The sequence below is a fragment of the Carcharodon carcharias genome, chromosome 4, assembly GCF_017639515.1.
Source record: "Carcharodon carcharias isolate sCarCar2 chromosome 4, sCarCar2.pri, whole genome shotgun sequence".
NCBI classification, from domain to species: domain Eukaryota; kingdom Metazoa; phylum Chordata; class Chondrichthyes; order Lamniformes; family Lamnidae; genus Carcharodon; species Carcharodon carcharias.
In genome coordinates this window covers 4,931,277-4,943,012 of record NC_054470.1, presented here as the reverse complement: position 1 = coordinate 4,943,012, position 11,736 = coordinate 4,931,277, and the positions used below count along the sequence as shown (strand labels likewise).

The 11,736-nt window shown below is 42.2% G+C and overlaps 1 protein-coding gene across 1 annotated transcript in view; it reads right to left on the bottom strand.

Annotated features, from left to right (window-relative positions):
* Nucleotides 1-3,375: 3,375 nt before the first annotated feature.
* The window catches only part of LOC121277197 (small conductance calcium-activated potassium channel protein 2-like), a 157,163-nt gene continuing 148,802 nt past the window's right edge, over nt 3,376-11,736 (bottom strand). Inside the window, exon 8 of the mRNA XM_041186346.1 lies at nt 3,376-3,955. Within this exon, the coding sequence (XP_041042280.1) occupies nt 3,668-3,955 (288 nt within the window). The 3' untranslated portion in view covers nt 3,376-3,667. The remainder of the gene's footprint in view (nt 3,956-11,736) is intronic.

Sequence of the window (11,736 nt, the reverse complement as noted above, 5' to 3'; positions counted from 1 at the left end):
ATTTGCAGCCCCCTCCATCCCTCACCCTTCCCATGAAAGCATCTGGCACAGAGGGATGTCACCTCATTAGCCTAACATAGGCAGGTGCCTGCACCAATAGTGGCTGAAAGATTTGGCTTTGGATCCCCGTGCCATGGGTGGGGGGGGAGGAGGGGAGGGTTTAGGGTCTCTACACATTTCAGGTGCTTTCACTTGGCATGTGGGCCCACTGATATTCTAATAGGCCAGAGACAAAGTAACTGTGAGTCTCCTATGTGATCAACATTGTCCCCCCACCCCCCCCATCATGCTGCTTACCTTGTTCTGCGCGGGAAGACCCCTGCCCATAACAAAGTCCCGTGTTAAATTCTGGGAAAGATTGCAAGCCAGTAACTCTGGAACCCATTCTAATTTACAGCCGTATGATAAACGCAAAATACTGCGGATACTGGAAATCTGAAACAAAAACAAAAACAGCTGGAAAAACTCAGCAGGTCTGACAGCATCTGCAAGAGGAACACAGTTGATGAAGAGTCATATGGACTCGAAACATTAACTGTGTTCCTCTCCGCAAATGCTGTCAGACCTGCTGAGTTTTTCCAGCTATTTTTGTTTTTGTTTCTAACTTACAGCCATTCTGCTATGTTCCCATCTGGCAAGAATGTGCTGTAAATGCCATAAATTGTTAGCCCTCATGGCATAATAGTCAGTATTTCACACAACTCATACAGACAAATGTGCACAACTGTCATCTTGGCTACTGGTCTAACTTGCTGCTGCAAAATGTATTAGGATTTCACAGTACTGGGTACAGCCCTGTTTTAACCCTTCTATAAAGTGAAGTATACCAATATTCTGCATGCACATTTTCATCAAATCTTTAAAGCATGCAATCCTCGTGTATTCTTCTTCCCCTGATGCCCTTCATGCCTTCCTTATATTTAAAAGATGTAAAGACATACATGGAGGCGTGATTGGTGAGGCCCAATGGCTCTTTGAGAATATTTCCCATTACACTGTGATCTTTATATTACCATATGGCACATGACTGGAAGCAACATTCAAATTGTGGTGTTTAACTAATTGGATGAATTGTTATTTTGCCTCTTTGGTACTCCATGAATCTGATTCTCTCACCGTGTTTCTGACTCAATACTGTCCATGTTTCTTTCAGCTTCTGTCCTCTTGTAACCTTTCATGATAAATAGCTCTGCTTCCACTCATGCACCTAATGCCTTTTCATGCCTCCAATGCACCCTCATATCCTAATCCTGTCTTTCTTCTGGCCAAATTTTCTGATTTTTGCTCAGTGTGCTTCAATGTAATGACAAATTTCCTTCCTGCTTTGATAAGAGAGGATTCAAGATGCACAATTAGAATGCCAAACTATCCCCATGTAGCTTACACTCTGAAATGGTTCTGTTATTATTGCAGATAATAGACTAATTCTACAGCACAAGAAAGATTGATAGGTCCACTTGGCAATATGAGTGTTCTCACTTGCTATGAGAACAAACGTAGTACTGTGATACAATATTTTAAGACATCATAACAGTTGGTCAGTAGAGGAACTTCAGCTCATATCCTGTAGAATTTGGGGATCTGGAGGCAGATTAATTGTGGCAATGGGAAAGAACTTAGGACAGTAATTAGATGGACAGAAGAGAATAAAATGCTAATTGGGTGCATTAAGCATTCCACACATGGGTAACATGGTCATTCTATCATATATTGATATTCTTCAAATGCTGGTGCCTAAAATATGTTGCTTATATTGAACTCTTTCACTGAATGAACAGATAATGCAAGAAACATGACTGAGAACCAGCCCACCGTACCATAAGTGGAACAGTCTAATGAGACAAGAGCAGCAGCATAAAAGGAGAAAGCAATTGGTTTTTGGAATTTGAAGGCCATGTTAATGGTTCATTGCTTTACTATAATTTTATTGTCTGTTTTTACATTAAGCTACATCTTTCATAAAGCATTCTTCAGTGAGAGAGGAAAGGCAGATTTCCCTATGACTGACACCAGTGCTGCACTTGATCAGCTAAGGTACACAGATAGCAATAATTCAGATCTCTCCCCATGAGGCGATGCAATCAGTGTTCTGTATCTTGTTTTCAAAATGGCGAAAATTATTTAAGCTCTGGCAGCTCTATTTCAGTGTCTGGCTGCTGTGTTCTGCAGTTGCTTGGTTTGCAAAGTCATTACTTGGAATTATTATAAAAAGGGAATATCTTTAAAATGTAAAGTTGGGGGCAGTACTAACCACCTAGATTTGTGTAGTTAGTAGTAATTCTGGATGAGACATGGGCAGAGGTTTAAAGCAGGAGGAAATGGAGGCCTTTCTAGGATGTCCATTTGTATAAACTGAAAAAATACACACTAAGACAGATATATTTGACTTCTCTTTTCTGTGAGATACCAAATATATATGGGAATGGGAGAATGTGATTTCTCAATAACTGCTGTTTAAAGCCAAGGATTCCAGTGCAACCTAACTTTGTCATCTAATCTTAGTTTTGAGGAGCATAATGGATACTATTAGATAATATTTCTCTACTAAAGTTAGCAGTTGGATTACCATGAATACTACTATTATTGTTATTTTCAGTGAATATTATGATCCATATTGCATTACCATTTGAACAAATAATTTACAAACAATTCCTAACTTGACTACAAATTAAAATTCAACCCATTCTTTGCCATCAGAAAACCAAATGAAATATATACTGGGGCTATCAATTACAGATTGTCTTGTTCAGTTTCAGATGCTGGGTCTTATACTGAACATTCCAGTCTTTGGATAGAGCAATGTTGGTGGTGCTCCAGCTCTACAGATAACTACTTCTGCCATTGGAATCTAATTCCAGCAAAAAAGTAGTCTACTGTGGAAATACTTAATATCCTGAGAATATTATGATTCTGAAGGTTATTGAGTCTACTTTTGGATCACAGTGTGACTGGGCCATGCGTTGTGCTGATACAGCAATTCAGCGGATGTTTCTCTGCTTCCTTTGATCACTTCCCTCTTTAATTTGTTTTTACCTTACAAACATTACTTGTGGATTTAGGCTAATAGTTCACTGAATATCACAAGCTAGCAGATAAAGTATGCATGATAACTAGCAGTCTGCTCTTAACAGTTTTTTCAATATATAAAAGGTTTCATTTCTTTTAAATTTGGGGTTAATGCGAACATTGCTTTTGTTTAACATTTTAATAAATGATGTTTTTCTCATTTGCATTTTAAAAGGCATTACTTATGTAATATTCATATTTGCAACAAATTACATATCCTTGTTCATTATTGATTGAGCACCTGAGTTCTGTTGCAGCTGTGCCCATGAAGAGAAGGGCTTAAACTGACCAACCAGAAATATCCAGAAATGTTCTTTTTATTATAGTATATAATAGTAAAGTCAGTTGAAGTGCGTGAGTAAAAAGTCAAGTAAATTGTACAGAAGAAACAATCTAAATAGCAGGTTAGGTGCATTCACTGTGCATCTGAAAGAGAGTACTCACTCCTTTTGGCCTAAAATATTTTTTCAGGTTCCCTGGATTCTGACATCAGAACCCGGATAACACTGTTTAGTATTGTTAGGGCTTTACAATAAAAGCTAAAATATCAACCATATGATGGCAAAAAAAAAGTTCTTTCTTGTGTTTAAACTGTTCACTTCTAGCTACTTTCCGATGAAGTTGGTGGAGCTGTCGAGGAGGACCTTCTCCTTCTGGTTGCTGATCGTGACCTCTCAGCACTGTAGGTAATTTGTTTGTCATGCTGCTGTATCTGAGCTTCGAGAAATTCCCTCTGCTGATGGCTGATTGTCTGACTTATCAGTCCCGGTAGAGCTTGGATGCTTCCTATTAATGTCTCTAATTTATTTTCCAATGTTACAATCCTTTTCTCAAAATCTTCGCTCCTTTCATTCAGATCTGAGATCATGTCGTACATAATGTTTTGTGTCTAAAATGGGGGGAAAGAACAGAGTTGAAAGCTTTAGCATTTGTTTTGTATTTTCCAGGAACAATTTGTTTTCGTTCCAAGTAACCAGCAATTATTAAACTCGGGTCAATTCTAAACAATTTGCCATTTTACAAGTACAATGAACGATGCATAAAAAATCAACAATATCAATTTAACAGCAAATCATAATACAAATTATATTTGAGGATGTAAGTCACAAAATAATTGATACAACCATTCTGACAGAAATAACTATTTCAGGTTTCTCCACCTTTCAGTATCTAAAGCCAGGAATCCATATTGTAAATTCACCAGTGAACAAATCCTCACAAATTCCAATTCTTAGCTTTGGCTTTTCATATATCAATCACAACCATGGATATATATTTTTCTCAAAGGCACTATCCCAGCTTTGAAGAAAAGAATTATTCTTAACGCAGGATTTGATAGATCGTTGACAAATAAACAAAAAAAATGATATAGCAAATATAGGTTTTAAAAACCTTCACATGCAACTTCAAATGAGTCATATTTATTATTCATACAACACAATGCATTAAAGGAATGATGAATATAATAAAATTAATGAACAAGTTTGATTAATTGGGCCCAAATAAATAGAATTGAAAATGGATAACTTGCCCCATCATTAACTTTCAAACAAAATAAAATTAAAATGTTAATATTCTTCCTTAAATTTCTAATCCCAATTCCCTCCCTCCTTTGATCAATTAAAATAAAGTCAATTTTCAACAGATATTGTCACCACACTGTATTTTGATGCCATAGGCTCAATCAGGCTATTCTGGGGATATTTCCAATGGTTCTCAATGGATTGCATATATGCATCAGCAGGCCTCTGACATCTTGTTTGGTTGAGCAAGCTGTTCATCAACTTTCCCATACCAGAAATGATTGAGTAATTTTAACAGGATTTTCAATTCCGGCCACAGTCTTTTGAGAATCACATCAATGCATGAGCACTCAATCAATATTATTCCCTTGCCCATTTCCAAGAATTGATAGCCCAAACAAAACATGCTGCTGCCACTCATTATATTTTATGCTAAACATGTCCAAACTGTAACAAAACATTGCGAACGACAATATGAACTTCACCAAAATTGCAGTATAATTAGAAATGATTGCGGATAGTCACCATAGTGATTCCCTTTGGCAAGATGCATCATTCAGCCCCTTGAGTCTGTTTTGCCATTCAATTATTTCATGACTATTTTGCATCTCAACTCCATTTACCCACCTGTGATATTCCAGATCCTATGCACATTCTGGTGCCTTTTCTAGATCTACTTGAAGCTCAGGAACATGTGAAATGTTTAGCCTTTAATTCTGTGTATGAAATTTTAGGAACTATATTGTCTTTCGGTTTATTGTACCAGTATTCTCAGATGGACATATTACAGGCTGCAGTTCTAGTGTATCTATGCTGATGTCTGAACATTCTGGCTCTGTTACCTTGCTATCATGTATTGACATCTGAAGGGGCTGTGTGAAGCTTATATTTGCCCACATCCAGTCATTAATGCTAGAGGCCAATTAAACAACTAACCAGAAGAGGAGGCTCCACAAATACCCCCATCCTCAATGATGGGGACGCCTAATACATCCCTGCAAAAGACGAGACTGAAGCATTTGCAACCACCTTCAGCCAGAAGTGCTGAGTGGATTATCTATCTCAGCCTCCTCCTGAGGTTCCCAGAATCACAGATGCCAGTCTTCAGCCAATTCGATTCACTCCACGTGATTTCAAGAAATGGCTGAAGGCACTGGATATTGAAAAGGCTGTGGGCACTGACAACTTTTTGACAGTGGTACTGAAGACATGCTCCAGAATTAGTCCCTAGCCAAGCTGTTCTAATACAGCTACAAGACTAGCACCTACCTGACAATAGAAATAATTGCCCACTTATGTCCTGTCCACAAAAAGCAGGTCAAATCTAACCTGACCAATTACCACCTCATCAGTCTACTCTTGATCATCGGCAAATTGATGGACAGTGTCATCAACAGTGCTATCAAGTGGCACTTACACATCAATAACCAGCTCAATAATGTTCAGCTTGGGTTCTGCCAGGGTCACTCAGCTTCTGACCTCATTAGAGCCTTGGTCCAAAAAACTCCCCTTTTAAGTTGGAGATGAAAAGCAATTTCTTTCTCTCTGAGGGTTAGTATGTGGAATTATCTTGCCCAGAAAGCAATAGAGGCTGGATCACTGAATTTATTCAAGAAGAGTTGGTTAGATTTTTGACAGACAAAGGAGTCAAGAGTTATTGGGGGCGGGGGGAGCGCTGCAGATGGGAAAGTGAAGTTGAGACCACAACTAGATCAGCAATGACCTTATTGAATGGTGGAGCAGGCTCGAAGGACTGAATGGTCCACTCCTGCTCCTAAGTTCCTATGTGAAAGATCTAAACTCAAGAGATGGGCTGAGAGGGACTGCCCTGGATATCAAGGAGCCCTAGCAAAAGTGAAGACAGTGGGAACCAGGGAGAAAAATCTTCACTGGTTGAAGGCATAGCTAGCACAAAGGAAGATGGTTATCATTGTTGGAGGTCAATCATCTCAGATGATCGGGCCTGAGATTAGCTCCGACTTTGTGGGTGGACACCCCATGCCAGTGGCTCTGAAGGTCACAGTGGCCCTCAACTTCTATGCCTCCGGCTCTTTCCAGGGCTCAGTGGGGGATCTATGTGGAATGTCCCAATCAGCTGTCCACAGCTGTGCGTAAAACTGGAGGCAGAAGCTCTGTTCAGGCAGTTACTGACTTTCATTCATTTCCATTTGGCTGAGGCCAGCCAGGCTGAGTGAGCCAGAGGCTTTGCAGCCATTGCTGGCTTCCCCCGTGTCCAGTGTGCTATAGACTGTACACATGTGGCCATCAAGGCGCCAGCAAGTGAGCCCGGTGCCTTCATCAACAGGAAGGGCTTCCACTCCATGAACGTGCAGTTAGTGTGTGATCACAGGATGCTGATTCTACAAGTCTGTGCAAGGTACCCAGGCAGCTCCCACGACACCTACATCCTCAGACACTCCCAGGTGCCGGGGCTCTTCAGTGCTCCAGCCCGGCTGGATGGATGGCTGCTGGGTGACAAGGGCTATCTATTGAAAAAGTGACTCATGACGCCTCTTCGCCATCCACGAACAGAGGTGGAGCAGTGGTACAACAGGAGCCATGCCTTCACAAGGGCAGTGGTAGAGAAAACCATAGTCTTCTGAAGATGTACTTCTGATGCCTGGACCATTCAGAGGGCGCGCTGCAATACCCTCCCCAGAGCGTGTGTCACTGATAGTGGTTTTGTGCTGTGCTCTCCACAATCTGGCACTAACAAGGAGGGGCCCACTGGAGGAAGAAGACCTTGACTCAGCTGCACAGGCCACATATGATGTGTCCAGTAGTGAGTCAGATGAGGAGCATGGTAAGGAAGACGCTGAGGGCCAGACCTCAGTAATCTCCAGGAAGGCACGAGCACCAAGCATGCCTGGTTCCAACGCTCCTTCAGCTAAGTTGCCAAATAAGAGCTACTACCTCATGCAAGGACTGCTGCCACCATCCTGGGTCACAGAAAATACCCTTTCCTTTGCCCCCAAGATACTTTCAGTGCCTGTGCAATAAGGTTTCAAGCCACCCACATCCAGCATTACATACTGGCCTACCCTGTACCTACAAAGCAAATGAAGCATACTCAGGCCAATAACACAAAAGCAAATGTAATTTAATGTTGGAACTCATATTATTGAACAGAACAATATCTGACATTGTTGGTCACACCATTAAAAAAAACTAAAACAAAATGGGAGAATAAAAGATCACCCGTGACCAGTCCCTCTTATGCTTAAGGTTCTTTAAACTTATGTTTATGGATGCTGCGTCTAGGTGCTCCCCCCTTGTTGGCACCAGCATTGGAGACAGCCTGCTAACTCTGCTGTCTTCTTGACCTTGATGATCCTGGCAGTTGTCTTCTGGCTACTGGAGCCTGTGCTGGCCCCACTTGGGAGGGAGCGGCCAGTGCCACCGCTGGCATCTTCCCAGTCACCTCAGTCTCATCAGATGCCACGGTCACTGACAGAGGGGTGGAGGAGCCACTCCTTTCACCCAGAGCGCCCTGCGAGGAGCCCACAGTGATGACAGGCAGCTTGTGCACCAAGGTGAGGTCGCTGTGGACCTTCCTGCTCTCGGACATTCGGCTGGCAGCTGGCGTTCACGCTGGGCAGGCCTCAACTTGCCCGCCAGCGTGAAATCAAAATCAGGCCCCAGTCGTGGGCAGCGGTCAGCTTTCTGACCGCTCCCGCTCGCCGAGCCTGCCCAACAAGAGCAAAATTCTGTCCCCCATCTGCCAAAATTTTGCCTACTCACTTAACCTATCTACATCCTTTTGTAGACTCTCTTGACCTCCTCTTGACAACTTACTTTCCTACCCATCTTCATGTCATCGGAAAATTTAGCTAACATACATTCAGTCCCTTCAACCAAGTCATTGATATCGATTATAAATAGTTGAGGACCCAGCACTGATCCCTGTGGCTTCACTAGTTAGAGTTTGCCAATCTAAAAATGGCCCATTTATCCCTGCTCTCATCTCCCTGTTAGCTAACCAATCCTCTGGTTTGTTAACATGTTACACCCCTAAACCATGTTCTCTTATCTTGTGTAGCAACCTTTGATGTGGTATCTTATCAAATGCCTTTTGGAAATCCAAGCACACCACATCTACAGGTTTCCCTTTATCCACCTTGCCTGTTACTTCCTCAAAGAACTTTAATAAACTAGCTGAACACTATTTCCCTACCTTAAACCCCTGCTGATAGCACTAACAAGTAGGTGTGGCTACAGTACATGGACTGCAACAGTTCAAGCCAGCCGCTCACCAATACCTTCTCAAGGGCAATTAGAGATGGGCAACAAAGGCCAGTCTAGCCAGCAATGCGCACATCCTGTGAAAGAATATAAAACCTTGTTATCATGGGTTAGAACAGCAATCTTCTCATCATGCCACTGGACACTGGCTCTGAAAGGAAACTAACCTGCAGGAACACAGACAGAATTTATGTAGCAGACGCTAAAAACTCTATGCCTGCAGCCTAGCACCAAAATATTTGAAAAAGCAATTACACAGTAGTGCGTAATTATTTCCTCAACAGCAACAAAAACATCTCAAGTTGCTCCATGTGGTCATACTCAGACAAATATAGTTATGCTGAGCCAAAGAAAGAGATATTACAAAGGTGAAGGTTAGCTTTTAAGGAGCATTCAAAAGGAGGAGAGGAGGTTGAGAGATGGAAATGCTTAGGTAGGAAATTCAGGAGCATAAAGTTTAAATGGCAGGAAGCAAGGCTGTTAGTGGTGGGGCAAACTGAACGATGACACACAGGACGCCAGAATTAGAGTCATTCAGCTGCAAGGCTTCAAAGTTTGTTGAAGACGATGACTTTGGTCCCCTGAAGATTTGACTGGAGAAGAATGAGGCTCATACAGAAACCTAAGTGGAGATGCTCAGGCCATGATTGGATAGTTAAGAATGGAACCAGGAGAAGGAAATCTGACAAAGGAGATGCTGATGTGGTCAACTGTGTCAAAGTTGCAAGGAGATGGCCGAAGGTGGTGGAGGATAATGCACCACAGTCACAAAGAATGTCATTTGTGACTGATAAGGGCCATTTCAGTGCTGTGGTAGGGAAAGAAACTTGATTGGAGAGATTCAAAACCAAGTTTCAGGAAAGGTATGTACGGATTTGGGAGGTGACAACACAGTCAAGTACTTTAGAGAGGAAAGAGAGGCTGGAGATGGGGCAGTTGTTTGCAAGGCAGAGAGGTTAGTCATTTTTTTGAAGAGGGGCTGATAGTGATTTGGAAAGGAAAGTAGATAGTACCAAAGGAGAGGGAATCATTTACAATTTCGGCTATCCAGGCCTGCCAGGAAGGAAGTTGGGTGGGTAACAGTTTATTGGGAATGAGAGTCAAGGGAGGAAGAGGTGAATGTCATGGTGAAGGTGCTTTGAGAGTACATGAGAAGATAGGAGGCAAACTGGAGAAAGGCACAGATAGAAGCAGGTGTGGAAAAACTCAAGAAAAATGCCTAGTAGTAACCTAAGCAGCTGTCAAGGAGGGAGCTGGCCTGTTCCTTGAATCTCTGTGGTGAGCATGTTTGCTACTATTCTGTTCAGAAACGCCACATGCTTCTGGTTTGACTGCAGTAGCCTTGAAGCCATCCTGATGATGTGGCACATAGTTAACCACAAACTCTTCCAGTTGCCCTGATAAGTGCTGCACATTCTGGGAGTCTCCTCATCTTCCACCCTTCACTTTTCACATGTTCATTGCTTTACCCTGTGTGATCTCTCCATGTCTATTCATTGCCCCCAGTTGCATGCGCCTGCAGTGTTTCTAGGCAGGTAGAGTGACGGTGTGTTAACAATAACCGAAGTAGAAGGACTTGGCAGACATCTTTCCTTCCTCTTGGCTTTTGCTTGTTGTGCTTTACCTAGAAGCTGAGATGAGGAAGAGAAGTCAAACTGGATAGTAAAGGGGCAGACTTCTCATGCTACTTTTAGAAAAAAAGGAGTAACATAAGTTTTCTTCCACAAAGGGTAAGTGTTGCTCTGCAGCATTAGATGGAATAGCTATAGGATTATCAGGGCAAATTCACAGCTGGCTCTTGCCTCCATCTCTCTGTAATTGACGTGCTCTACAGTGGGATTTCCCAGGATTTGGAGAGCTTCCTTCACACAGGGGCCATCGGAAGACTGAGGCTGGCATATTTGTCCCTTACTTTATTAATGGAATTTCTCTTTTAATGAAGAATACAAACAGCAAGAAATGCATTTGATTGGCAGGGCATGCAGTGGAATCCAGGTGCTAACAGGCTGTGTGTGAAGTGATTATTATGAATGCTCAAACCAAACTATGGCCTCCTGAGTGAAGTTATCAAGGTGGAGCATGCATGAAGAATTGTGGGGAAAGGTTTATTTGGAGATGACAGGTGGGCGTGTAAAGATTGGCTGCAGACATGTGCGCAATAAAATGGTCCTGCAATAAAGCCTTGAACACAGTGAGGGTAAAGTTATGAAGAGCTGACACACGTGTCCGTACAGTGCAGTTTCAAGCCGATTTATCTTGTCATTCCTGCACTAACTGTTTTGTGGCAATGAGCAGCTATTCTGTGGTTAATAAAGGAAGCAGTTGCAGCCCATGCTACCCCCCATTATGCCAGTAATTTTGATGTTTTCCTCCCATGCACTCAAACTCCTGGAGGGGGATCTATAGGATTCTGATCTGAGCAAACATGCCACTTGCAAGGTGGTCTTTTAGTTTTCAAGCGCACAAATTTACTTTCTGCTGCCACCACCAAGTCTTGGAGCTGCTGAAAGTTGCTCTGGGATTTTATTTCCTGTAGTGGTTCTAGTTTTTCCATCTCCCCAATGCTAAAACCCAATCAATGGCAGGGCGCATGCTGAGAGCCTGTCCACCACTGTTAGCAGAGCCTTGAACATTTGTAGGAGTTGGTCCTGAAGGAAATCCCAGCCAACAACATCTCAGCCGGTGCTACAACAATGCAGGAAATCCCAGCCAACAACATGAATGCAAACAAACTGTGCTTATTAGAAATGCAAATAGGTGATGTGTGAACTCTTAAACATTGGTTATTGGAGTCTATTTTAACCCCAAGCAGCTTCGCGTTGGCAAAAGGCAATTTTTAAATTTTGATTCATGCATGGAAAAGGCCAGGATTTATTGCTTATTACTGTTGACAAGGTGGTGGTGA